General features: G+C 40.3%; 2 protein-coding genes and 1 long non-coding RNA gene across 13 annotated transcripts in view; 1 reads left to right on the forward strand and 2 right to left on the reverse strand.

The window, feature by feature from the left end:
• Positions 1 to 15: 15 nt before the first annotated feature.
• On the forward strand, positions 16 to 23,712 carry PGM3 (phosphoglucomutase 3). Of its 3 annotated transcripts, none has more exons than XM_027600896.2 (13): positions 16 to 83; positions 1,816 to 2,021; positions 4,121 to 4,305; positions 6,346 to 6,413; positions 10,813 to 10,946; positions 11,870 to 12,065; positions 14,433 to 14,590; positions 15,256 to 15,339; positions 17,678 to 17,776; positions 19,229 to 19,342; positions 20,322 to 20,444; positions 21,619 to 21,792; positions 22,995 to 23,712. In XM_027600896.2, exons 2-13 carry the CDS (start codon positions 1,818 to 1,820, stop codon positions 23,082 to 23,084), a joined length of 1,629 nt encoding a protein of 542 aa, XP_027456697.1. In that variant the 5' UTR covers positions 16 to 83; positions 1,816 to 1,817; the 3' UTR covers positions 23,085 to 23,712. The 3 variants fall into 3 exon arrangements, with proteins under 3 accessions (XP_027456697.1, XP_027456699.1, XP_027456698.1); XM_027600897.1 differs by lacking the exon at positions 16 to 83 and adding an exon at positions 749 to 926; XM_027600898.2 differs by lacking the exon at positions 1,816 to 2,021 and having other exon boundaries at positions 21 to 83.
• LOC113926240 lies at positions 4,219 to 6,336 on the reverse strand. The gene is made up of 3 exons (XR_003521245.2): positions 5,311 to 6,336; positions 4,756 to 4,815; positions 4,219 to 4,349 (listed from the first exon to the last, which is right to left on the reverse strand). It is a non-coding gene; the product is annotated as an uncharacterized LOC113926240 (long non-coding RNA).
• A 137-nt stretch (positions 23,713 to 23,849) lies between the features above and the next one.
• DOP1A (DOP1 leucine zipper like protein A) overlaps positions 23,850 to 26,409 on the reverse strand; it is a 113,864-nt gene continuing 111,304 nt past the window's right edge. For 4 of the 9 annotated variants that reach the window (XM_027600887.2, XM_027600884.2, XM_027600885.2 and 1 more), the window contains 2 exons: positions 26,262 to 26,321; positions 23,850 to 24,452 (listed from right to left, as the gene is read on the reverse strand). In XM_027600887.2, the coding sequence (XP_027456688.1) occupies positions 24,147 to 24,452; positions 26,262 to 26,321 (366 nt within the window). In that variant the 3' untranslated portion in view covers positions 23,850 to 24,146. The remainder of the gene's footprint in view (positions 24,453 to 26,261; positions 26,322 to 26,409) is intronic. The other 5 variants (XM_027600888.2, XM_027600889.2, XM_027600891.2 and 2 more) reach the window with 4 other exon arrangements.

Below are 26,409 nucleotides of genomic sequence, written 5' to 3' on the forward strand. Positions count from 1 at the left end.
TCGGAGAGCTTCAGTCAGGTAGGAGGAGCCGCCGCTGGCTAGCTGCTCTGTGAGGTGGGGGTGAGGGTTAATCTCCGGCGGAGGTGAGTGGGGCCCTAAGGCTTGGCGACGGGAATGGGACTCTCCAGTCCGTAGGGGTTCGGCCTACCGATGGGCTGCGGGTAGGCTAGCGGGCAGGCTAGCGGGTAGGCTAGCGGACTGACCCACGGACCGCGCGCGGAACACACCCGCCCCTGCGCCTTCCGAGCGGGCCCGAGGGTCTCATGCTGGGTGTTCTGGTCCAGAGGCCTGGAGCTGGGGGTGCTGGCTCAGGGTTGAGAGCCGGGAAACGTGCAGCCATTTGGGGGCTGGAAGGAAAGCGGAACAAGCAAGCGGTTGATAATTGAATGGAGGGAAGGGGGATGCTCTCAACTCTTGTAGAGTGGTCACTGTTTGGGCTTGTAAGCTTTGAATAAAAGTGGTCGCGCCCTCATTGAACGTAGTTTTAGGACCGAAAACGCTTTGAAGGGTGGAAGCATTTTTTCTTTTTAAAAAGATTTTCTGGATTTAACAGGACTGGTTTACGCCCTTATGAATAATCATGATATATTACCGAATGGTCAGTTTTTAACAAAGTGTATTCATGCTTGTGAAAGAGATTTGATCACTTTGGACCAAACTAAATTAGCTTGCTGAATACCAGTTTTTTCTAGCTGGACAAAAGAAAAATTTTTTCACCATTTCCTTTAACTTTTGTTCATTGAAGCAATGAAAGAAAATGAAGAAAACAAGATAGGACTGCTGCTCATCTCTGGGCTAACTGGGAATGGGACTGACCCAAGAATTGAATAAATAGTACATACAACTGAGGTTGGAAACCCCAAGTTCCACTTAAAATTGGAGTATCCCAGAGAAGGAAGTACTGGTGGGCTAGGGGCCAGTTAAAGGTAAAAAGAAGATGTTACTTTCAGAGCTTAATTTAGAAGGATGTCCTGATCCTCCCTTATGAAAATAGAAAAATCCACTGCAAGAAACATTAGGAGGTCTGGGCAGTCTTGGAGAGGAGGCTGTTGTCCTTTGCTTTTCCTTTGGGTGTATGTCTCTGTGGTCTGGGAGGAATAACAAAAGAACCAACAGATTTCCCAGATATTTTGGATATGTAGTCCCAGTCCATTTGACAGTATGACCTTAGGCCCCAGTCTGTCACCAGCTACCCATGTAAATTTAGGTTATTTAACCGAGGCCCAAGCTTAAGTTTTTCCATTTGTGAAATGAGGTAATCTTTGATTGTGTAGGAGTCTGTGAATCTATGTGTGGAATCTTCATTTTAGTTGAGAGTGGACCATTTTAAGTTCACCCTGTGTCCAGGAATAGCCCTGGAGCCAAAATGAGAGATGAGTTGGGGTAATCTGCCATCTGCCCTGGAGGGGATGATGCAAATTGGGCAGGATCTTGTAGGTAATGCCTACCACCAGGACTTACTGTACCATTCTTTTCTTTTTTTTTTTAAAGATTTTATTTATGTATTTGACAGAGAGAGACACAGTGAGAGAGGGAACACAAGCAGGGAGAGTGGGAGAGGGAGAAGCAGCCTTCCCGCTGAGCAGGGAGCCCGATGCGGGGCTCGATCCCAGGACCCTGGGATCATGACCCGAGCCGAAGGCAGACGCTTAACGACTGAGCCACCCAGGCGCCCCTGTACCATTCTTTTCTTTCTCAAACATTCTTTGTTGGGGTTCAGAACGAGGCAGACCTGTTAGTTTAAGGTGGCAGTTTTTGAAGCAAATGGCCCTTGAAAGATTTCTTATGCTTGAAAAATATTCCTTAATTTTGTAGACATGGATTTAGATGCTATTAGAGAATACTCAGCATTACATGCCAAACCCAGTGGACTCGTTCTTCAATATGGGACCGCTGGCTTTCGAACGAAAGCAGAACATCTTGATCATGTCATGTTTCGCATGGGATTATTAGCTGTCCTGAGGTCAAAACAGACAAAGTCTACAATAGGAGTCATGGTAACGGCATCACATAATCCTGAGGTAATGCCTTTAGTGCTCTTATAAAGCAAACCTTTATTTACAATAACACATCTTAGTGTCTGAGCAGTTTGACCCCAAGTACAAATTCTAATTCTAGGAATGTGCCTACTCGGTATGTGCCTTTGGATTTGAAATGGCTTTTTCTTAAAGATTAATTTATTTTAGAGAGAGAGATAGAGAGTGCATGTGAGGGAAGGGGCAGAGGGAGAGGGAGAATTCCAAGCAGACTGATCACTGAATGTGGAGCCAGACACCAGGCTGGATCCCACAAGCCTGAGACTACACACAACCCGAGCTGAAATCAAGAGTCAGACACTTAACCGACTGAGCCACCTAGGCGCCCCTGAAATGGCTTTTTCTTGATGAGTGTTCATTTAGCTCATGACTGTAGAGGGTGTGGAGAGAATGAAATTGAGAGTCATTTCTTGGACTGTGTCCATATTAGAGAAATAACAGAATGTCCTTCCAAGTTAGTTGTATTGAGACAGTATAAGTAACAAAAAGTATTACTTATGTTAATTTGGTAGAGATTAGAGAGATTGGAGCCAAGGTGGGGAGAAGGGCAAACATTTGAAAAGATGTAGTGCATTTTGAAAATTTTTTAGACTGGTTTTCTTTTCTTTTTTCTTTTAAAGATTTTATTCATTTGAGAGAGAGAGAGCACACGAGTGAGAGACCACAAGCAGGGGGAGCAGCAGAGGGAGAGGGAGAAGCAGACTCCCCACTGAGCAGGGAGCCCGATGTGGGGCTTGATCTCAGGACCCTGAGATCGTGACTTGAGCCGAAGGCAGCCACTTGACTGAACCACCCAGGCACCCCAGACCCGTTTTCTGTAGTTAGGGAATATTAGGGAAGAGTTTCCTGTTCTAAATGAATAGCCAAACAGGTGGCTCCACGTAAACAAAAGTGAGCTTTGGGCAGATTACTGATGAGGCCTGATGATTCTAGTGTTATGAGAATTACTTTTTTTTTTAAAGATATATTTATTTATTTTAGAGCGAGAGAGTGTGTGAGCCAGGGAGAGGCAGAGAGAGAGGGAGAGAGACTCTCAGGCAGACTCCCAGCTGAGCGCAGGGCCTGATGTGGGGCTTGATCCCGATCCCATGACCCTGAGATCATAACCTGAGCCGAAACCAAGAGTTGGACCCTCAACCAACTGAGCTACCCAGGTGCCCCCCAATTTTTTTAGCAAAGTATTCTTTTTGACATAGTTTAACTGTTTTATTATGTATTGCCTGTAGCTCACTAATATGTGGTTTGAATAACGCCTCTTTTTGATTGCAAGAGCGTGAGACTTTTGCCTTTGTAGCTAAATCAGCAGCAAGTTAAAGCTCTAAGTCTGTGAAGGATTATAACCTCCTCTTCCCCCCACACAAGAGGACATTGCTTGTCCAGCTTGTAAATGTGGATCATTATAAATGTGTAAGTGTCTGAATGTCTAAATCACCACAATTAATGACTTGTGGGCTGAAGCCTATATTTATTGCTAGGTCTAGAATTACTTCTTAAAACAATACTGAACTGTTTTCTTCAGTTGACATTCACTCTGAACTACACTTTATTTCTTCCCCAAAATTTGAGCAGAACAGAATTGGGAGTCAGTTTTCAGCTTTTGTCACCTACTGGTTGATATATTGGCCAGTATGTTCTTAAAAGAGTCCAGTGTCATAGTGAGGAGGATCTCTCGGTGCCTTCATTGTACTCCATTTGTGCCCTGGTCATGTAATTGTTGGTGAATGCACAGATGACAACCTTTTTAAAAAACTAGTGTAGCATAGTGGCTGGTGGGTTTAAGAGTCATGTAGACTTGATGTTTTAATAGCAGCACTGATACTGTATGAACATAAGCAGATTACTTGCTCTGAATCTGTTTTTTTTTTCAAAGTAAGATTGGAGTAAGAATAGCATCATTAGTAGGATTGATGTTTGTTATGAGGATTTATATAAAACACCTAGTCCAGTGCCTGGCATTCCATACGGTCACAGGTAAAGCCACTCACCCATCAGTGTCTTTTTTAGGGGAAAACAGCTTGAGTTTACTTCCTCAGCTCACCCTTGTGAATATGCACAGATGACTTACTGTTTGCTTTTTTTTTAAGGAAGACAATGGGGTAAAATTGGTTGATCCTTTGGGTGAAATGTTGGCACCATCCTGGGAGGAACATGCTACCTGTTTGGCAAATGCCGAGGAACACGAGATGCCGAGAGTGTTGATGGACATCAGTGTGAAAGCAGCCGTGAATCTGCACCAAGATGCCTTCGTAGTGATTGGTAGAGATACCAGGTGACCATCAGAGTTACTGGTGAAAGCAGCTTTGTGAACTGGACCTAAACGATTGCATTAGTTTTAGTACCCATGATAAATTGAAAGAATTAAGTGGAACTAAGAGGCTCCTCCACCTACCTGGCCTTTTTATTTTTAATAGGATGGAGGTGGTAATCCGCTCCTGCATCTTAGGGGTTTTGGAGTCTGAACCCCAACTCTAACACTGTATGACTGGGTAGGTTACTTAACCTTTGGAGCTTCCATATGCCCATCTATAAAATGTTGATGTTAAAGCCCAACTCAGGGCTTTTGTGAGGATTACATGAGATAATGTATGCAAAATACCTATTTCCTGACCCGAGAGAAGTACTTAACGTATGTCTCCCACCCCTTTACTTCTATAGATTTACTATTTTCTCCTATAAAGTAAGAACACGTGATTGTAATTCAATATTTATAGAGATTTACCTCATAATCTACATTATTGTTGGTTCATATATTTATATCATTTTCCCATGCTGGCGTTCACTGGAAAACATTAACAATATATTATTTCACATACAGTAGCTCCCCCTGCCCCTTATCTGCCGGGGATACATTCCAAGACCCCCAGTGGATGCCTGAAACCATAGATAGTACTGAACTCTATATACCATGTTTTTCTCTATACATACATAATTATGATAAAGATTAATTTTTAAAGATTTTATTTATTTATTTGAGAGAGAGAGCATGAATGGGGGGAGGAGCAGGGGGCAGGGAGAGACAGAAGCCCAGGCAGACTCTGTGCCCAGCGCTGAGCCTAAGGTGGGGCTTGATCTCAGGACCCCGAGATCATGACCTGAGCCAAAATCAAGGGTCCAGATGCTTAACATTGACTGAGCCACCCAGGTGCCCCTATGATAAAGATTAATATATAAGTTAAACACAGTAGTAGATCAACAATAAATAATAATAAAGTGGAACAATTGTAACAACATACTATAATAAAGTTACGTGAGTGTAGTCTCTCTCTCAAAATACCTTATTGTACTGTACTCCCTCTTCTCTTTCTTGTGATGATGTGAGATGATAAAATACCTGTGTGAGAGAGGATATGAGGCCAATGTAGGCATTGTGATGTAGTGTTAGGTTCCTGTTGACCTGACAGTATGTCAGAAGGTGGATCTTCGACTTCTGGACTACAGTTGACCTCAGGTAACTGAAACCATGGCCAGCGAAACCGTGGACAAGAGAGGGCTACTTGTCATATTTGGCAGCTTTTGCCTTCCTTTACAAAAAGATATTATTGTAAAATGTTAGATTAAAAGTGTACTTTGAAACAGAAGCATTCTCTTTAAGATTTCATTTTAGAGATTCTTTCTAAAGGAAATTTCTAGTCGTAGTCTTAATGATAGGACATTAGGACAATGTCTGGTGTTTTATCCTTAATGTGTTACCAGAGAGACTTCTAAATACCACTGATTGTGGATTTGTAAGTATCAGAAATAGCCTAGTGACTTAATGTTCTGAAACAAATTATTATCCTACAGTAAAGCCATCCCACATGTAATTGCCTCTTACCGATTAACTAATTTAAATGATATAGAACTTCATTTTCTACAAGGCAGTTATAATGATCTACTTTATTTTCAGATAGATAATTTGTTCTGACTTTTTCAAATGAAAAATAGGTTCTGTATCCTTGGTAGTTTAATACCCAGTACTGCATTATGCAAAGTGTTTGCATTCAGTATTTATTGCTACTATTTTTAGGTGTTGTATATGGTGTTACAGTCAAACTTGAAAAGGTTTTTGGGTATGGTGTAGTTAGTGTATTTTTATATTTGTTTTCTAAATTCATTTAAAAGCCAAACTCTTTCCAAGAAATGTATTGTGAAAGGCTGCTGGAAAATGCTTATACTCTATACCTCTATTATCTCTGCAGTTTTCAGACTTTACAGGTTTCAGTTCAAATACAGTGAACCTATTATCCTGAAATTTGTAGCATTTGCTTTCAGAACTAGCAACTCTTGGTTTCAGAATGGGATGTGTTATTTTCTTCCTTTTCTTTTCTAGGCCCAGCAGCGAGAAACTTTCACAGTCTGTAATAGATGGTGTGACTGTTTTAGGAGGTCAATTCCATGGTATGTAGCTATCCTGAGTTGTAAATTAAACTTTAAAAAACTTAAAAAACTTTTAAGAAAGTTGTAAAAGTAGTACCATTTATTTTAGAAAAGTTTGAAAGTACAGATAAAATAACTTTTTTAAAAATGAACTTCCAGGTACAGGGGCACCTGGGTGGCTCAGTCAGTTAAGCGTCAGACACTTGTTTTCAGCTCAGGCCAGGATCTCATGGGTCCTGGGATAGAGCCGTTTATTGGGCTCCACACTCAGTGAGGAGTCTGCTTAAAGATTCTCTTCCTCTGCCCTTCCCCCCATTTGCATGAGCATGCACTGTCTCTACCTCTTTCTCTCTCATAAATAAATCTTTTTTTTTTTTTAAAGATTTTATTTATTTATTTGATAGAGAGAGACACAGTGAGAGAAGGAACGCAAGCAGGGGGAGTGGGAGAGGGAGAAGCCGGCTTCCCGCTGAGGAGGGAGCCCAATGAGGGGCTCGATCCCAGGACCCTGGGATCATGACCTGAGCCGAAGGCAGACGCTTAATGACTGAACCACCCAGGTACCCCAAATAAATAAATCTTTAAAAAAATGAACTTCTAGGTATAAAATACTAGCTTTTTAAATTTAAAAAGTTAACAATTTTTTCTGGGTGTGCATATTTTGTTTTAGCTATAGGAGATTATATATAAGAAATACTGATCTTAACTTTCTTTACTTTAGTAAGGCCAAATTTCCTGAAATAAAAACCTTTGACGTTAACTTGAAGGTGTTCATTCTGGGGAGCTTTTGTCAATATCATGTATTCCCAAATAGCTGATCACATGTGGAATCAGCTGTTACCTATCGAATAGTGGTGGAAAATATCTTTGGCCTGCTTATAATCTGATTTTAAGTTTTGACAGGTTTTCCTATTTTAGCAAATGAAGAACTACATGCAGGAAAATGGAGACTAGAATCCTGCTCTCACATCGTTCATGCCCCTTGTGAATGCAGTGACTCCATTTTGCTTGGAGGTGAATTTCCCTAGTATCTCCCTAGTTTCTCATTTTAGAGACTTCTTTAACCTCCTTTCCAGCTCCTCTGTGCTCGTCCTTCAGAGTTAATTTGGCCTGTTCCAGGAGCTTACTTCTCTGCTCTTCAACTCATTACTTAGCCCACTGCAGGCAAAGTCTCCGTCCTTGCCCCTTCAGTGAAGTGTCTCTCTCAACACTCACCTGAATTCTAATTGCCAAATCCAGTGGCTATTATAAAGTGGGGATTCTTAGCCTGGGGCCCAGGGCTCCCTGGGAAATGTGTGGTTAAGCTGCAGGGACCTGGTTGATCTCTTGATAACAGTGTGCAGAGTGTTACCAACCAGCACACGCACTTTTCTCGGGAGAGGAGTTACTGCTTTCGTCAGATACTCAGAGGGATCTGTGACCTAAAAATAACTTTCAGAATTTATATTTTGAAGTTTTTATTTCAGTTGCTGTCTTGATAGCTCTTCACACTGTGACCTCTTCCTTTCTTTCTTGAAGCTTCGACTTTCTTGGCCACTATTTCTTATCGGTCTTCTTTGTGGGTTCACTCTCTTCATATGGGTGTTCCTTATTTCTCTCTTTCATTCTGCTTGATTTTTGAATGATCATCTTTACTGCCAAAGCTCCAGCTATGTATAGTTTAATTTTTTATTAGTTCATCAAACTTTTTTTTTTTGAAAGATTTTATTTATGTATTTGACAGAGAAAGACACAGCGAGAGAGGGAACACAAGCAGGGGGAGTGGGAGAGGGAGAAGCAGGCTTCCCGCCGAGCAGGGAGCCCGATGCGGGGCTCGATCCCAGCACCCTGGGATCATGACCTGAGCCGAAGGCAGACGCTTAACGACTGAGCCACCCAGGCGCCCCCATCAAACATTTTGACTGCCTGCTATATACAACCCTCCAGGGAGTCTATTTCATGCCGCTCACAAATTAAAGTAAGAAACCCATTTTGTATCATGATGTGTGTATATGTACCTGTGTGTGTAACTGACACAAAAGTATCAGTAAATAATACCCACACTGCATGACGTGCATTCATCTGTGTTATTTAAAAAAAAAAATGCAGAGATGCTGGTTGTGTCTTACTAAGTGGATTCCATGATCCCTGATGGGCTCAGGTCTGCAATTTGTAAAGCACTAGGCTAAGTGAGGTCTCCACTTAGGTGGTCTGCCCTTACTCCAGCTTCACCTGGTGTAACACTATTGTTTATACTGTCCTCAGAATGCTTCACCTTTTGCACTGTCATTCTAGCTCTAGAACCATCACTGTTCTAATGTTTTAATCTAGAAAAACGTGAGAGTAATTTTTTTTTTTTTTTTTTTGGACCTTTCCGTCATTTCTCTCTTCAGCTTAGTGTTCTTGAGGAAATGAAAGGTTAATGTAGCCACAGCATAGGGAGAATGGGGGAAGCTAGTAGATAAGGTCAGGGAAGTAAGCACGAGTCATAACATCCCGACGTTGTAGTAAAGATTACTTACTTGAGTAAGTCTTTTGGAATACTGTTATCCTCTCCTTATACACCTCCATCGCACTAGGTTAAGTGCTGATCCACTTTGAACTCCTCCCTCTCCTTCTTTCCGAATCTTGTATCAGAGCCGTGGTTGCCTTCATAAAATACCATTTCCATTGTATACCTGCGGGGCTCAGTAGCTTAAATGACTTTTTGTCTCTAGTCCTAACTCATGTGCTTGACTTTGAAGACCTCTGATGGATTTAGTTACAGAATATTTATTGGATATTGGTCATCTCTGCTATTTCTCCTGTTTCTTGCTCTTGCTTTTGGTGCTTTTCTTGTGTGGTTTGCTATTTTTGACTATAAGCGGTTTTTCTTGGGAAATTATTTGTGGGACATTTTTGAGGTTTATGGTGAAGGCCTATTTCTGTGGCAAAGTTTGGTTATTGCTTTTGCTGGGTGCCTGGGGGTGCTACCTGACGGGTGGATGACAAGTTTCTTGATGGGAGTTCTTGGTTATGTGATTTGGGCCAGAAATCCAGGCGAGGCCTGTGCTTCTGGTGACAGCTCTTCAGGGATGGGTTATCTCCTGCTCTTCTTGATGTCAAGACAAATCTCCTAGGAGTGGGCACTTGGAGCTAGTTCACTTCTGACTCAGCCTTGCACTGAAGAATAATTCTTTGAGGCTTCAGCTTCATGAGGGGCTGGTCTTCTACTGGGTTTCCTTCCCATCTTAAGTCAGCAAGGATTTTTTTTGCACCAAAAGTGGTAGGTTAATTTCTGCTTTAGAGGAATGCCCTCAAAGCCACACTGGCTTCCCAGAGCTCAAATTTTGGAATTCTCTCTTCACAGAGGTTTTGGCCTTAGTCCTCTGTAACTTGTTGGCACAGCGATGCTTTTTTAAAAGAGATTTTTCTTTTATCTAGCATTTTTGGTTGTTTTCAGGAGTACGGTGCATCTGAATTAAATAGTTGCAGTGTTGTTGGAAATAGAACTCAGTTATTTTTCTATATTCTCTTTTTATGTTACCTATCCATATTAAATGTGTGTTTTTTTCTAACACTACCAAACAATTAACTTAATTCTCTGACATTATCTACCTAGAGGTAGGGTCAGATCCCACAGGTAAAGGGCTCAGTGCCATGTCTCCTCCCCTTCCCCCATTTCAGAATCCAGTCACCTGAGCTTCTGACGACCTCCTCCTTGGTTTGAGTAGTGTGCTAAAGGGCTCACAGAACTCAGAAACATTTTACTTCCAGATTACTGGTTTATGATAAAGGATAAAACTCAGGAGCAGCCAGCTGGAAGAGCTGCACAGGGCAAGGTATGTGGGAAGGGGCATGGAGCTCCCATGCTCTCTGTCTGGGCAGCCACTCCCCCCAGTCTGCACACGTTTATCAACCCAAACCCCATCCTTTTGGGTTTTTATGGAGGCTTCATTACATAGGCACGATCAATTAAGTGATTGGCCATTGCTATTTGAACACAATCTCTAGTCCTTTTCTCTCCCTGGAGTGGCAGGGGGCCCAGGAATAAGGGAGAGGTCTGGAAGTTTCAACTCTTTAATCACATGGTTGGTTTCCCTGGCAACCAACCTGGCCCTGTCTAGGAGCGGTCCTCGTCGTCTCATTAGCATAACAAAAGACAATTCCTTGCTCTCATCGCTTAGAAATTCTAAAGGTTAGAAGCCCTGCCAGGAATGGAGACAGAGACCAAATCTCTATTTCTTATTATAAATCACAACATCATAATGTAACAGTTACTTGTAATGATTTCAGTGGATATTTATGCATATTTCTGAATAGTTTGGAAGTTAGCATTTTAGTTTTCTGAGATGTCTTTTTTTTAAGGAAGATCTGTCAAATTCATATGGTATCAATCCATTTAAACTTTTTTTTCTTTATTAAGAAATGTGACAAATTGCTTTTTGTATTTCTCTGACAGATTACGGCTTGTTAACAACACCCCAGCTACACTACATGGTGTACTGTCGAAATACCAGTGGCCAATATGGAAAGGCAACCATAGAAGGTTACTATGAGAAACTCTCTAAGGCCTTTATGGAGCTTACCAAACAGGTGAAAATCTCTTGAACATGGTTAGAGTTTAAGCAAATGAGTAACATCAGTTGAATAATTTATCTTAATTAGATAGTTTGTCACTCCTCCTTTTTTCCAAAAATGCAGTGTATTTCCTTTTTCTTTCTAGGGCACCACAAGGTTTGACCCTTGTATCTTGCTAAATATCTGTTGGCATTTACTTGGCAAGGCACGTAGTACATTCTGAGATAATTGGGAGAGAAAACATGGGGTTCTTGTGGTTTCATATTCATTCAGATGAATTTTCTCATAGGGTTAATGTTAGGTGCTATTGGCGTGATACTTGAAGTGTCTACTGCTGAGAAAGATTTTATCTCCTGGGTAGATTAGCTTCTTAAACCAGGTTGAGAAAGATTTGGGGGGGTATAATTAATTTGACCAACAGATACTGAATGCATGTTGTTAACCCAACAAAGCCCTTGTTCTCATAGAATTTATATTCTGAAGTGAGGATGGGCCAGGGAGGAGACTGACAAGGAAAAACCCAGATCTGCCCAGTGGTGTTACATGCTGTGAAGAGAATGACAGGTGTCATTCTGCTCATCCGTCTATATAATTATTCCCACATTTGAATGCCTGTCATGTAATATAGGCTATAGTATTATTTTGAAGGGACCCTGCTTAACTGAGGCTAAATTTTGACAAAGCTCCATTACCATAAGTTATTCCATCAGTGAAACTGTTCTAGTGTCAGTGTCCAAAAAAAAAAGTTTTTAAAGGTTTTTAAATTTTACTTTGGTTTTCTACAATTTTCACCTGAATGTGTGTACCCTTTTGTTTCCCAGGTTAAAATAGATGAGTTAACTGAAACAATGGAAGATGTTTACATATACTTATATTTGCCTTATGCTTTACTCTTTTATAACTTGAAATTTTTCTTCCATGTGTGTTTTCCTTTTAAGGCTTTCTGCAGTGGAGATGAATATAGATCACTTAAGGTTGACTGTGCCAACGGCATAGGGGCCCTGAAGCTGAGAGAAATGGAACACTACATTTCCCAGGGTCTGTCAGTTCAGCTGTTTAATGATGGAACCAAAGGGAAACTCAACCATTTATGTGGGGCTGACTTTGTGAAAAGTCATCAGAAGCCTCCACAGGGTATGTAGAAAATTTGTTTTTAGAGCTCTTGGAAACCAGTCTTATTTCCAGACAGAGTGGCCAAGTGAGTTGAGTCCATGCAGCTAGTCCTGGCACTGCTGCTTGAGACATCTGGGCGTCTCCTTACTCGTCAGTGCCATTTAGAACGTGGTCTGCTCTCTGCCGTAAGTCACACAACTCCTACCATGTGGGGGTGGGGGAAGGAAAATCAGAAACTGGTGTTTAGAGCTGTGAATCTCGAACTGTAGCGTGCATGAGAATCACCTGGGGGGCTTGTTAGCACAGATTCCTGGTCCTGCTCTAGAGTCTCTGATTCTGTAGGTCTCTGGGGTAGGATTTAGGTATGGTAAGGACTTGCATTTCTCAAGTACCCAGCCTTCCTTAATGGTGCTGGTCTCCTGGGACCACACTTTGAGAATCATTGATCTAAAGGACAGCAATAGTAAGTAGCATTTTTCACCTTATCTGAATTAGACACACTATGGAAAGGGAATTCAACTCTGCTTAATTATAATTGTCTGCAAAAATCACTGTTCTCCACAGTCGGTATATTAGAGGAAAACTTCTGTAGACTGTAGTTGTACTAAGAGGTGTTCTATATTTAACTGCATTGCAGATACTAAATTGTTAGCGGGTGGGCCACGCTTGGCTTGCAGATGTGTTTTGTTTGGTCTGCTGTGTGTGTGTTTAATTGTCGCCATTTAAAAACTCCGTGATTTCACTTAAATATTAGAAACTCTGGCTTCTTTTTACCAAAATCAGAAAATGTCCATTCTCACATGGCAGTAATCAGCTGCCGTGGAGTGGCTCCTGCCCACTTCAGACAGAACTCCACAGACCTCATCCAGTCAGCTCTCTCATTTATATGGTCCTGCCTCACTGTAGTAAGCAGTTAAATTTTTAGTTGAATCAACCAGTTTGAACTTTTTATTGAATTGCTTGTTTCGACCTTTACTGACAGTTTGGTTCTGTCCATTCACTGAATGTGGAGCTCTTCCTCTCCCTTGCTCTAGGCACTGGTAAGGAGAACAAAGGCATGAGAAATGTAGCTAAAATTAATCTCTTTACAACTTGTAGCCCACTCATACCTGAGACATGCAGAGTGTGACATACCTCAAGGAACTTATGGCTGCCTTCATGTTGATGTTTATTAATAGAGACTAAAAGCAACCTTATCTTGACAATAACCAGACCTCCAAGGTCCTGTAAACCTCACTTTCAGCATGGAGAAATTCCTTAGAAACTTCCCTTATCTCTAATCACTCCTCCTCGCGAACTTAAAAGTATATAATCAGTCACTCCTCACCATCACAGTGCAGCTCTTTCTGGTATGGATCCTGTCCCCTGCTATAATAGAAGCACATATTTGTACTTTAAAATGCCTCAAGAATTCTTTCTTGACTCTTGCGCTGGCGGCCCCACATCACAGGCTACAATATGAACAAAAGCATAGGCCCTCTCACTTTCCTGAAGCTTGTGTTATGCCCTGTAGTCAACCTTATGTTCATATTCCTCACGGAAGTCTCATGTTGGATTTGTCCACCTGCTGCTGTCATGGCTAAGGAACAGCAGAATTTTCTAATAAGTTTGACATGACAGTTGCTGAGGTTTTGATAGCTTTATGCAAATTACACAAGCCATATTTCTCTCACAGTTTATAATTCTTTGCTCTTAGTTACCAATGTTTCTTGTTACTGATGGTGTGAACAAATAAAAATCATTTTTATTAGAATTAAAGCACATACCTCATCTATTGCTGATTATTATTTTTTTAAAGATTTCATTTATTTGAGAGGGAGAGTGACAGAGATAGCGAGAGAGATCACAAGCGGGGAGGAGAGGGAGAAGCAGGCTGCCGCTGAGCAGGAAGCCTGACGTGGGGTTCAATCCCAGGACCCTGGGACCATGGCCTGAGCTGAAGGCAGACACTTAACCAACTGAGCCACCCAGGCGCCCCTATTGCTGATTATTTTTTATATGTAAAGGACGTCATAGTACTAGGTCAGTTGCATTCACAAATATCTGTAGCTTTCAAAAAACTATATGGGAACCTGTCTTGCCAAACCAACTGGCTTATAAAACAGAATTTTATTTTAATATTACATCAAGTTTCAGCATAGAATTCTTTTCCAATTAGCTGTGAAAGAATTTACCCTGTAAAAACGACCAATAAACCTTTATACTATTTAAAGATTAAGACATTGGCTTTTATTTAGAAGGATAATTTTTTAAGTACCACAAGGCCAGTTATGATCATACTTTAGTGAAATATTTTTCCTTTGTAACCAATGTAAGAGAAAAAACTTTTATATGGAGGTTTATTCCCATTTCTATGACTGAAATGCATTTTAAAATTCTGTGTGCTAGGAATGGAAATGAAGTCTAATGAAAGATGCTGTTCCTTTGATGGAGATGCAGACAGAATTGTTTATTACTACCTTGATGTAGATGGTCACTTTCATCTCATAGATGGAGACAAGATAGCAACACTAATTAGCAGTTTCCTTAAAGAGCTCCTGTTGGAGGTATGGTGGGGTGATCGACTGCCCTTTAAAACAAGACTTACTGGTGACTAACAGGCATTTGAATGTCTCAGAGGCACTATTCTTACAGAGTTCCTTACCTTTGTGGCCAGAAAATACAAGAAGATACGGTAATTTTAGTCATTTCAACATGGGGCATTTGGAACCTGAAGGTAGTACTCTTTTCTTATACTGGCAGAGTTTGTGATTTGAAGCTTTGTGAAGTTTTGGTTTCTTCATAACTGACACTTTAATGAGAGTTCCCATTATCAGTCCCAAAGCCTCAAGTTTAAACAGAAAATCTCATCTTCTGAGAGCTATATTTACTGTGTTATAATATGCTTAATAATGTGAGAGAGGTTTATTCTGTTTTGCTTTTTTGGAAATCCTAGGCCAGCTTTACATATAGAACGTAATGAGAAGTAATTATTATAATATTGGGAAAGATATACTTTGAGAATTCAGTTAAATACTTTTTAATGCTCAAAAGTATTTTAGCTTTTTTTCTGGCATTCATGTAAATTTTCACTTTAGGCATTTATTGCATAAACTGAGACACAGCTGACCTAGGCGATGATTTTGTCATCCTTTAGAACTCTCATTATATGTTTGCTTTTGTAATTAATGTCATTACTTTTGATGGCCAGGCAATTATTATTTTTATCTAGATTGGAGAAAGTTTGAATATTGGTGTTGTGCAAACTGCATATGCAAATGGAAGTTCAACACGGTATCTTGAAGAAGTTATGAAGGTATTGAACCATTTCAATTTTCTGGTAGCTTCTTAATATATTCTAAGATATTTCTGTGAGGAAAACAATGCCCTCATATAAGTGAATAGGTTGTAATACATGAAACTGAGCTGTTGTCCATTTAAGGGTAAGTAGAAATCAAAAATAGGAAAAAAATATTGTCCCTGATGTGAAAAGAGAGATTCTCCCCCCTCCCTTTTTTTAAGAGCATTTCTTTTAGAAAACTTATAAATTCTTTCTCTGCCTCCTTTATAGTGAATGTAAATCTTTTTAAAGGCTAAGCAAGTTTTATAGCTCGGGAATGTTTTCCATAAGGGTCTGGAGTCCCCTCATTGAAATATAATCTTAAGGGAAGATAGCACCCCCGTCTCCCAGGCTCCTGAGAGTTTCCGTTAGTTAGAGCTTGGAACCAGCCACTTATCTACTTGTTATAGAGATATGAGAGGTTTTATTATTCTTTTGGTAAGGACTAAACACTGCCACCACAGTTATCAGGCACATTTAAGACAAAGTGTGTGACAAATGGTCCTGTGCAGTCTTCTTGAGAAGTGGGCCTATTCAGTAGGCATAGGGACTATTGCTTTGGGGTTTCACAGTGTGGGAGACAGACTGGGCTCAACTAATACAGCAAGGAAAAGTGGAGATTTTGGAGCCAAGGAGCAAAGGGGGTGGGGGTCATTAGATGGAAAATTACTGAGCAGTCATCAGGGGTCAGGGAGGATTCTGGCTAAATCTACCTGAACTCCTGAAGGCAGGCTGGGTGATTAGATATTACCTGGGGGATGGTACAGCGTGAGGACTTTGATCAGTTGTCGAAGGTAGGACATTCTTGCTGAGGTTGGACTCTGGGAGACGCGCCCACGGGATAGGACCTGTTCAGGCTCACAGGGCAAGTTTGGTCTGAGGATGGAATCTGTTACTAGTTTTGTATCTTATTTTTTCCCCCAACATCCACCAGATGACTGACCATCCTCTATACCACATCACCTGCTCTAAGAGTGAGTTAGAGGGTCCATGACCAAAATTAGATGTTTGTCTTTCTCTTTTTCTCACTAGCTAGTGTATTATTTTCCAACTTTTGTGTATCCTTTTTCAGACTGCTGCATTTTACTAGTTTTTGGTACCTTTTCATTCTTTTTTAAGCAAGAATGGCAAAGTCAAATTCTGGTAGAATAGGTGAGGTAAGAACAGCAGGGGTATAAGGACTAGGAACAGTGCCCACCAGGCCCACTGCTATCTCCTTTAGTCAGATTCTTCAAGAGAAGCTGAAAATCTGAATTTTTATGTGAACCTCCTACTTTTTTAGTCTTGGCAATTGGTGCGAAATTCCAGAGGTAGGCAAAATAAAACACATCAGGAGGCTGCTAGTTTGTGACCTAAGTAGAAGGTTGCAGTAAACGCCCTCGGCACTCCATCTGGCCCAGTGGCCTGCTGTTCATGAGGATTATTCTCAGTACTTGAGTTATCGTTTTAGTATTTTCTCATGTTCTGTCTTAAAAAATTTTTATAGGTAAAATGCCCTGTTTAAGAAACTGAATGCACCAGAAACTGTTAATCATCAATCCATTCTCCTCTGGGTGGATGAAGTATTTTGAGCTCTAGCCTTTCCTGAGGTCTTTTAAATCCAGTCAAATGCTGATCTGACTTGATCTTGGTCTCCTCGGTAGTTCTGCCGCGATCAGTCTTAACCACTCTTCTCGTTCAGATCTCTCCAAGACTTGGGCTGCCCAGTGTTGCTAGTCTTACCACTCTAATTTCTTAATGGGATTAGTCCTAGAAACCTCCTAAACCAATCTCTTTGACCCTTCTAAGCCAGGGGATGGCAAACAGGGGCCTGTGGACTAAATCCAGCCTGCCACGGGTTTATGGTTTTATTGGAATACAACCATGCTCATTTGTTGCCGTTATCATCTGTGGTTGCTTTTATACTAGTGGCAGAAGTGAGCCGTTGTGATATGATCTCTATCATATGGTCTGTGCACCCTAAAATATTTATCATCTGGCCTTTTGTGGTAAAAGCTTGCAGACCCCTACTGTAAGCCATTCTCCACACTGTAGCTAACTGAGCTTTCTGCAGTTAGATCATATCACTCTCCCACTTGGAATCTTTCATTATCTTATCAGGGGACACACTCTCTCTCTCTTGCTTTTTCCTTGGCTGTGGGCTTCTTTACTGCCTTCTCTCCCGCATACTGATACCACTTTGTATTTTAATTGCTTGTCTTCCTCACTAGCGAGCTCCAGGAGGTTTGTTCCCTATTGTATCCTTGGGAGAGTAGGTACATAATATCTGCCCATTGAATAACTGCTGTTGTGTTTCTTTAAATATATGTTATAGGTGTCTGTCTATTGTACTAAAACTGGTGTAAAACATTTGCACCACAAGGCTCAAGAGTTTGACATTGGAGTTTATTTTGAAGCAAATGGGCATGGCACGGTAAGTTTTTTTAATCAGCTACAACCGGCTTTAGCTGGACGTTTAATGATGGGAGTTCTGTATCTGGATGGCAATAGGTTATACCCCCCTTTGTTGAAATGATCAGTATGATGGTAGAATCAGATTATTTGGTTAACATACTATATTCTTATGTGTTGTGAAACTGGTTTTCTTTTAGATTGATAATGATCTTTGAGTATGAAGAGATGATTCTTAGTTTCTTAAAAAAAATATGCAGTTCTTTTTTTACAAGCAGATCATCTATATATTGTTTAAAATCTTTTCTTTGAACGGGCCACAGGTGGTACAAGGAAAGTTCAGTAGCTTTGGTGAATTGAAGTGTTGGAATGCCTGAGAATTAAGTTATGAACAACTAGAAATGAATGTAATTAGCAATAAGCATATAAAATTTTTAGGGGGCTTTCTGTAGGTAGAATGTTTAAAAAGTTTGAGATATAGTTCACATACCTTAAAATTCACTATTTTGAAGTGTATTATGTGGCTTTCAGTATATTCATAAGGTTGATTTTTTTTTTAAAACGTTTTTATATCTCACCTCATTTCATAAATGGATTGGAGGTGGCCAACAGAAAATATGTTATCTAGGTCAGATTATTTTCCTCATTAATTCCGAGCTGGCTTCTAGAGGCCTTGAACGTAAGAAAAATAACTTCTTAGGAAATGCAGTTAAAATATAACTTCAGTAATCTAATTAATGCAGAGGTTGATAAATGATTTTAGAGGGCAGATAGTAAATATTCTAGTCTTTGGGCTGTAAGGTCGCTGTTGCTGGTATAGGGTTGAGTGAGTGGGTGTGGCTGTGTTCCGGCAAAAACTGGCCAGTGTATTTTAGTTTACCAACAAACATCTATTTCATCAAGTGCTGACTGTAGTATTGAGCCTTGGAAGGCACTAAAATCATGGCCAAAGAATTTTAAAAATGACAGGAATCTTGAGGAACATGATGTATATAATATCCATGGTACTGTTTGCCATAATGTGATAAATATGATGAACCGCTTTCTACTTTTACCTAGCTTATATCCTTTAAATTTTTAGGATAAGAAAACTGCACTACTTATGTTAAATTATATATTCTTCCAAGTAAAATGGACACAGGCTTAAAGAATCTGGTGGCACAGGACAGATGGAGCTGGCCGAGGGGCAGACATAATGAACTCATGTATTTTGCCTCTGCCAGGGTGGTACTTTCTTTGTAATCAGCTCTTTAAATTTTGATAACCAGTGTCATAATTTATAAATGAATCCCCCCTCCCCCTGTAATATCTTTTGGGTACTGATTCAATCTTGTTAATTTCATTCATTCGACGTCTGCTATTATTTTTCCCCTCAGTTTTTCCGGATTCATTTTGAGTTTCAAAAGTGGTTTAGCTAGGGTGCCTGGGGCATGGATAGTGGTTTGTGACTTTGTGTTTTATGCTTTCATTACAGGTACTGTTTAGTAAAGCTGCTGAAACAAAGATAAAACAACTAGCAAAAGAATTAGAAGATAAGAAACGGGAAGCTGCTAAGATGCTTGAAAATGTTATTGACTTGTTTAACCAGGTCAGAGCTGGTGGGGTGGCAGGCTCTTGGTTACTTTTACATTATTCAGAAGGTAGAATAGTATGCTGGGGGAAAAGAGAGAGGGAGAAGCAGACTCCCAGGGAGCAGGGAGCCCGATCCCAGGACCCTGAGATCATGACCTGAGCCGAAGTCAGATGCTTAACTGACCGAGCCACCCAGGCACGCCTGAATAAGACATTAAAGTAGAAAAGTCCTGGCAGCTTCCTTGCCACAGTGGTATGTATATACAGTTGAGATTTACACTGAAATGCGGTGATAAAACATTGATGTGCTTCCTTCCCCCTACGTTTTATGATGAAAATTTTTAAGTATAATGAGTTGCTTGCACCTAGAGGCAAGATTCAGCTATTGAGTCTATATATATGTGTTGCATCGTTGAGATTGGAGTCTACAATATGGCAATGGAAGAGCAAGCAAAGAGTGGGACTAGGAAAAGCGATGGAACTAATATTTGAGTATCTTGCACATACGAGGCACTTGACATACCTCATTGTGTAATCCTTGTAATAACACAGGGAGGGGGTTATAATTCCCATTTCATAAGAAACAAAGAGCTCGGAGCTACTAAGTGAAGAGTATGGATCTAACTTCAGGTGTGTCTTATACCACTTTACCATGCATGATGCCTTCCATTGTCATGGTAATAAATATCTCAAAAGGGATCTAGTTATAAAGGAAAATTTGAATCATAGAATGTTAATGCTGGAACCTTAAGAGTTATCCAGTCTAATTTATAATGAGGAAGATTAGAGGCAAGTTTCTCAAGAGCTAGTTTCAGTGTTCTTTGTTTAACTCATTATGGTCTTCCATTCCCTTATTTCTCCATCCACTCCAGTTTAATAATCCCGTGTGGGGGCAGGGAGGAAGCACAGGATACTGTGATTGGTTTTCTAAGACAAGAGCATTCTTATCCAAGCTTTGCTGGCATTAAAGTACTTTCTTCCATTGTGTCTCGTAGGCAGCTGGTGATGCTATTTCTGACATGCTGGTGATTGAGGCAATCTTGATTCTGAAGGGCCTGACTGTACAGCAGTGGGATGCTCTTTATACAGATCTCCCAAACAGACAGCTCAAAGTTAAGGTGGGAGCGAGATTTTAAAAACTACTTTTCTGAAAATTAAAATGTATTATCTCCAATCTCTATGTGAAAGTAGTTCCTTTGTGTCATAGTTCATTATGTACGTATACTGCACAGAAAATGCCTTATATCATCTGTGTTTTGTCACATCTTAAAAATTATGGCATAACCATTCAATTGTTTGAGAAGTATTCACTTTACAAACTTTAAAGAAAAGGTGATACATATTTATAATGAAGATTTTATTATGGAAAGTTTAAAACACAGAAGTGTGGGGAGAACAAAACTCAGCTTCAACAGATTTCAGCTATTGTCCTTCACCATATCCCCCATGTTATTTTGAAGCAATCCTGATAGCCTATCATTTTGAGTGAAAATATTCCCTTTGCGTGATTCTTGGTTCATATAGTACTTTCCTGGGGCTAGATGCTGCAAAGTAGGAGATAATTTTTTTTAAAGGCATTTCATAGAAATGTTGATACCTATACGCCATTGTACACATTTGTGAAAGATAATTAACAGGTAGTAAGGCCCGAGTTCACACAAATGGCTACTGATTGTTCAGATTAGTTTTTGGCATATTTAGGCAATTTTTATCATGACCCTCTTACATAACAGGTTGCCACTTTCCACTTTATAAAAATACTTAGGGTTATTTGATCAGTGACTTAAGGCCTACAGTACTTACTGGCTATTTTAGTGGTAACTATAAGACAGTGTGGAAATGGTATCTTTTTTGCTTGAGGTATTCTTTAGATATTGAAGAAAGAAGCTGTACAACTGAAATTAACCTTGATTTTGTCAGAAATAAAAATCGTAAAAATTTTTAAAACATTTTATTAGAAGTGTGAGCTCGTGAGTGGGTGGAGGGAGAGAGAGAGAGAATCTCAAGCCAACTCCACGCAGAGCATGATGCGGGGCTGGATCTCACAACCCTGAGATCATGACCCAAGCTGAGACCAAGAGTCACAGGCGCCCCATAAAATTTTAGTGCAGTTGTATTCTGTGCTTATTTTGGTACCTTACTGTCTGACAGTGTTGCACTTGGGGGTACAATAAGCTGAAATGTAGGTCTGTTACTATTGAAATGGCCACAGTCTTTCGGTAGGAATTACGTTGAAGAGGTAGGCTTCTGAAAGGAAGTGTAATAGTGACAAATACAAAATGTTTTGCATAGGTTGCAGACAGGCAAGTCATTAGCACCACTGATGCTGAAAGACAAGTAGTTACACCTCCGGGACTACAGGAGGCCATCAATGACCTGGTGAAGAAGTACAAGCTTTCCCGAGCTTTTGTCCGGCCTTCTGGTACGGAAGATATAGTCCGAGTATATGCAGAAGCGGACTCGCAGGTAAGCTGGGGCAGTGCTATTGAAAAAATGTGCAGTGAGAGTCTGACAACATGGGTAGTGGGGTTGGTGGCAGGAGAGAAAAACTATTTTAATAGTGTTGCAGTCTCACTGATAATTAAGGGTTTAATGTCAGATTTGTTTATGCAGATTTTTAGGTTCATATTAATAATACAAAATTATTTTCATCAGTAGTTGAACAAAATTAGATGCACTTAGTTTATTTCCCCAAATATTTTTCTTTTGATTTACTACAGACTTCCTGAAACTGCCCTATTTCTAGCTATGGTATGAATAACAAATAGAGACTTGGTTTGCCTTATGTGGCCTGAAGTGGATTATCCTTTTTTCCCCTCCTTTAAAAACATAATCCTGCTGCTTTATGAAAACAATCAGCTTTGCGGTCCATGTTTAAATTAACTGGTACCATCAGCCATGCTGATTGAAATTCATCTTTGTCTCTGGACTTTGTTTATTTGAGAGAGACAGACAGTGTGCACAAGTGGGCGGGGGGAGAGGAGCAGAGGGTGAAAGCCAAGCAGACTCCGCACGGAGCTGGATGTGGGGCTCGATCTCAGGACCCCAAGATCATGACCTGAGCGGAAACCAAGAGTCAGATGCTCAACTGGTTGAGCCACCCAGGCACCCCTTTGTCTCTGGACTTTTGTTTTTTAAAGTAATTTCCTTTAGACAGCCTTGCCCTCTGCTGCTATTCTCCTGATAAGGTAAAGACCTCATGGTCTGGACTTTTAAATTTGCCCTCTTCACACACCATCATCTTAAACCCTGATAACAGGCAGTCAGAAGGAGGCATTTTATAAGGGAGCTGGCAGCTTTTTGGCAGAAGCTTAGGCCATCCCAGAATATAGGGAATAAAAATCCCTGGTGGACGGGGAGAGGCCATCTGGGACCTGAACGGTTACTTACTCTTAGGCCAGTTGTGGCCTTGCTTTTAAGGAGTAGGTTTTATTGAATTATTCAGAGTTTGGGAATAATCAAATTAGATTGTAAAATCAGTTAAGGACTCACCTGCCTTAAATAAATGGAAAACTCAAATTCTTCTCAGAGTCTTGGAATTTGTTACTGAAAGATTGAAAAAAAGAAAATTTTTCATTTGATACGTTGAAATAAAATCAAGAAGCTCCTTCCCCTTCCCTCAGAGTTGATGCTAGTTCTCATCTAATCTCCTTTCATGTAATTTGCAGGAAAATGCGGATAGCCTTGCTCATGCAGTGAGCTTGGCAGTATTTCAGCTGGCTGGAGGAGTTGGAGAAACACCCCAACCAGGTTTCTGAAGACAATTTTTTATGTTCATGAGAAACTGGGTTTTTAAAAAGTTTTTTACAAAATAGTACTGCCATTATGGTGACAGGTTCAAACACATTTGTAATCAAAATGTTTACAGTGCATCTTACTAGATTGCTTCTAGAACAGATTGTTTTTCTTAAACACTACCATAAGTAATTGTTTAGAAGTAGGTAAGCCTTATACTTGTTAAATTTAGTTTTTAAAAAGCAAAACTTACCGAATTTCAGTCTCACTAATGTAAAGTACCTGGGCTTCACTATGTGATTCAGTCATTAACTTTCTAATACATGCAGGGAAAATTCATGAGGGCTGCTGGAAAAGTAAACCTTATTATCAGCTCCTTGGAGTGTCTTTTTCCATCGCCGTTACCTAGCCACACTTGCTGTTTTACAGGATTCACCATTGTTGATACGGATGGGGAGGGTGGAGAAGACTTTTATACAAACAATTTTTAGAATGATTCTTAAATGACTTACCTCTTCAAGGAACATCACCAGGAATTCAGAGGTGTGAGATGGAGACTGTGCATCTCTACTCTGTACAGAGGTTGAAATGCTCATGCTACATTTAGGAGGATGCATGGCCCAGGCTCCAGTTATTCTTTACTCCTCTTAGTGAAGGCATGCGGGAGAAAACTAATGGTCATACCTTACCATGCCTCCGACAGAAAGGTGACGCCATTCTGATACTAGAATGTGGTAATAGAAAGAAGATCCCAACAAATCTAAATTAAACAAAGCCTGAAACCAATAGCAAAAAATGTGCAGTGTGTATTTTGCAGGTTTAAGACAATTCAGGACAGTAAAACAATGGACTATAGATGTATATAGATCTCTCTCAGGCACCATAATCAATATGAGCCAACAATATTTAAACTTGATTCAGGCCACATTCAGACATTTGCTCTTATTTACAAATATTTAAATTAAATACAACCTGAAATGTGTTTTGTTACATACAAAAAAGAAAAAAAAACTATACAACTCGGAGCAATGTTTGTTTTAAATAATTACATTTACATCTAGTTAAATGGAACCACTTGTAATGCCTCAAGTTTTTATCACCCCTTCCAGAAAATCTTTTTCTACCATCTCTTCTATTTTTTGCCTGGCTTTGCTGGAAAATGGTTTGTGGTTTTCCAGTTTCATGTCCTTGTTAGGGAAGGTGTTTGAGTAGAGGATGGGGCTCCCTGAGTGTCCTGCACATCGGCTGGTGACTTTGCTGTTGAAGACTTGGCTGAGCACATTGAAGAACGGCAGGAGCTGCTCGATACTGCGCACGGCGCAGATGGTGAGCAGCAAGTGCCCCGGCTCCCAACCCAACGTTCTCCCTGAGTTGTCTTCCTCCGGATTCTTCTGTAGAAAACACAAGGAGATTGTTATACAGATGAATACAGTCCATGAGAACATTTCAAAGGGTATAAACATCAGCAACAGTTAACAAATACAAATGATGACAGTAAGTCTCCATTCCAGACTTGATTAAACTCCTGCTTCTAACTGAAGCCTCTTCATGCCAGTTACAAAGTGTGGGTAGATGGGTCCAATGCCGTAGTCACGTTTTCCAACTGGAGTGCGTAAGTACGCTCATTAGCAGAATTGGTTTTGGAGAGGGAGAGTCAAATATTAACAGTTTATGTTGTGCTTTGCATATACTCAAAAAGCTCCCAGATTTCTGGACTCCCACTAAGGTGACCCAGGACAAGTGACCACAGAAGAAGGTTAAGAAGAGACTGCAGTCTTCTCCACGTCACCACTAGTAAATCAGGTAGTTCCCTTCTAGCCAAATGGCTTAAACTTGCCACAACATGGTAGCAGGCTTCCAAGTGAATAACTGAGTACGAGAGAAAGGAAAGGAGCACTCAGGAGAGACCCTGCCATCTGCTTCTTGTGTTAAACAACATAGGGAGGAAAGCTGGACCTGGGGTCGAAATAACAGGGTGGGTGTCACGGCTCTATTTACTCACTGGGGGACATCCTTGGGCAAGATACAGAAAGGTTCCTCATTTTAAAAAAGTGGGGAAACAATCTATTTTCCAGCAGAGAAGTCAAACGAGAATGTAGGTGAAAACTGTCAACTAAATGTAAATGCAATTAAAATAATTTGTGTACGAAGAGGCTGGTTTCAAAGGCCAACTAGATTATACAAAGATGTAGACATCAGTCTATCTAAGGAAAGTTACAAGAGAACTGGAGATGTCTGAGTTTGGGCAGAATCACAGATATAAAAACAGTGGAGAGAATGAAAACAGACATGGACTAGATAGAAAATGGGAAAAAAAAATCATCAAGGGGGACTTAAAAAGCAAAACTACTACAGTCTGTCCTATTGGTTAACAAATGGAGTTTGCCTTCTCAGATCAGATGTTTCTTTCACTAAGTTTTAGTAACACTAGTTTCCTAGTGGAGAAAGCAGATGCAAAATCCAGCTTATCATGTGTGATCACAAGCTTTGTTTGCTTATTTAAAAATGAAATCCTGAGAAAGGAAAATAGATTGAAGTTAAAATAGCAAACAAAAAAAGATCATCCAGTTCTTTAGAGCCAGAAAAAAAGAAAAAAAACCCAGCAATTCTTTAACCTCCAATCTAAAATACAGGCTATAGAAAACCTCTTCCTTTTGCTTAACTAGAACACTGGCTTTAATGACAGTCCCGGGACCGACTTTCCCATCACTGGCTACCGTTCGGTTGGCTGACCATACCACCTTTCCAGTCCCCGAAATTAAACTGCAATCCAATAGTAATTCAAGAGTAAACATGAATTTATCCTGAGGGAAAAGGCATAATATGCTTGAACCCTCCATACAACTAGTTTACAAATGTAACTGAGGTGTAATCTTTTGTTTATATTCTTGCCAAGATGTACCTGTAAGAGAGGGACTTTTACTACTAAGCTCTTGACCGATAAAGAGTGCCCCTGTTTTGGTGTTCTGCTCTTCATCAGAACTATAACACCTCCTCAATAATAAAATTAAAAACTCAGACATGTTTCCATAAAAATGATTTCTCCTTTCACTTCACCAGTCTACACTTGAAGACAGACTTCCTTCCTGTTTACCTCTCTTGTACTTGTTGAGATCCAGACCTGGGTTTGTGTCTCAATATTTGGTCCAGATGTGGCAACTTTTGCTGCCACATCACAAGCATCAAAAAGCCACCCTCACCTGATGCTTGGCCATCTCCAATCCCTCCAAAATCACTGTCTTAAAGTCCTCCTCCTTGTCCTGTGGAAGGAAAGAGGAGAACTCATAGCCTTTGTTCCAATTACAAATGTATGTTTGGCCATGAAGACCTTGTTTAAAGTGTAGAAAA

The sequence above is a fragment of the Zalophus californianus genome, chromosome 7 (genome assembly GCF_009762305.2).
Source record: "Zalophus californianus isolate mZalCal1 chromosome 7, mZalCal1.pri.v2, whole genome shotgun sequence".
NCBI lineage: Eukaryota > Metazoa > Chordata > Mammalia > Carnivora > Otariidae > Zalophus > Zalophus californianus.

Bases quoted from the DNA above. Each gene is read 5' to 3' on its own strand.
- PGM3 (XM_027600896.2), top strand. From the start codon at position 1,818: ATGGATTTAGATGCTATTAGAGAATACTCAGCATTACATGCCAAACCC. The intron at 14,591-15,255 runs GTATGGTGGGGT...ATTTTTATCTAG, and splicing joins TTAAAGAGCTCCTGTTGGAG to ATTGGAGAAAGTTTGAATAT. The intron at 20,445-21,618 runs GTGGGAGCGAGA...TGTTTTGCATAG, and splicing joins ACAGACAGCTCAAAGTTAAG to GTTGCAGACAGGCAAGTCAT.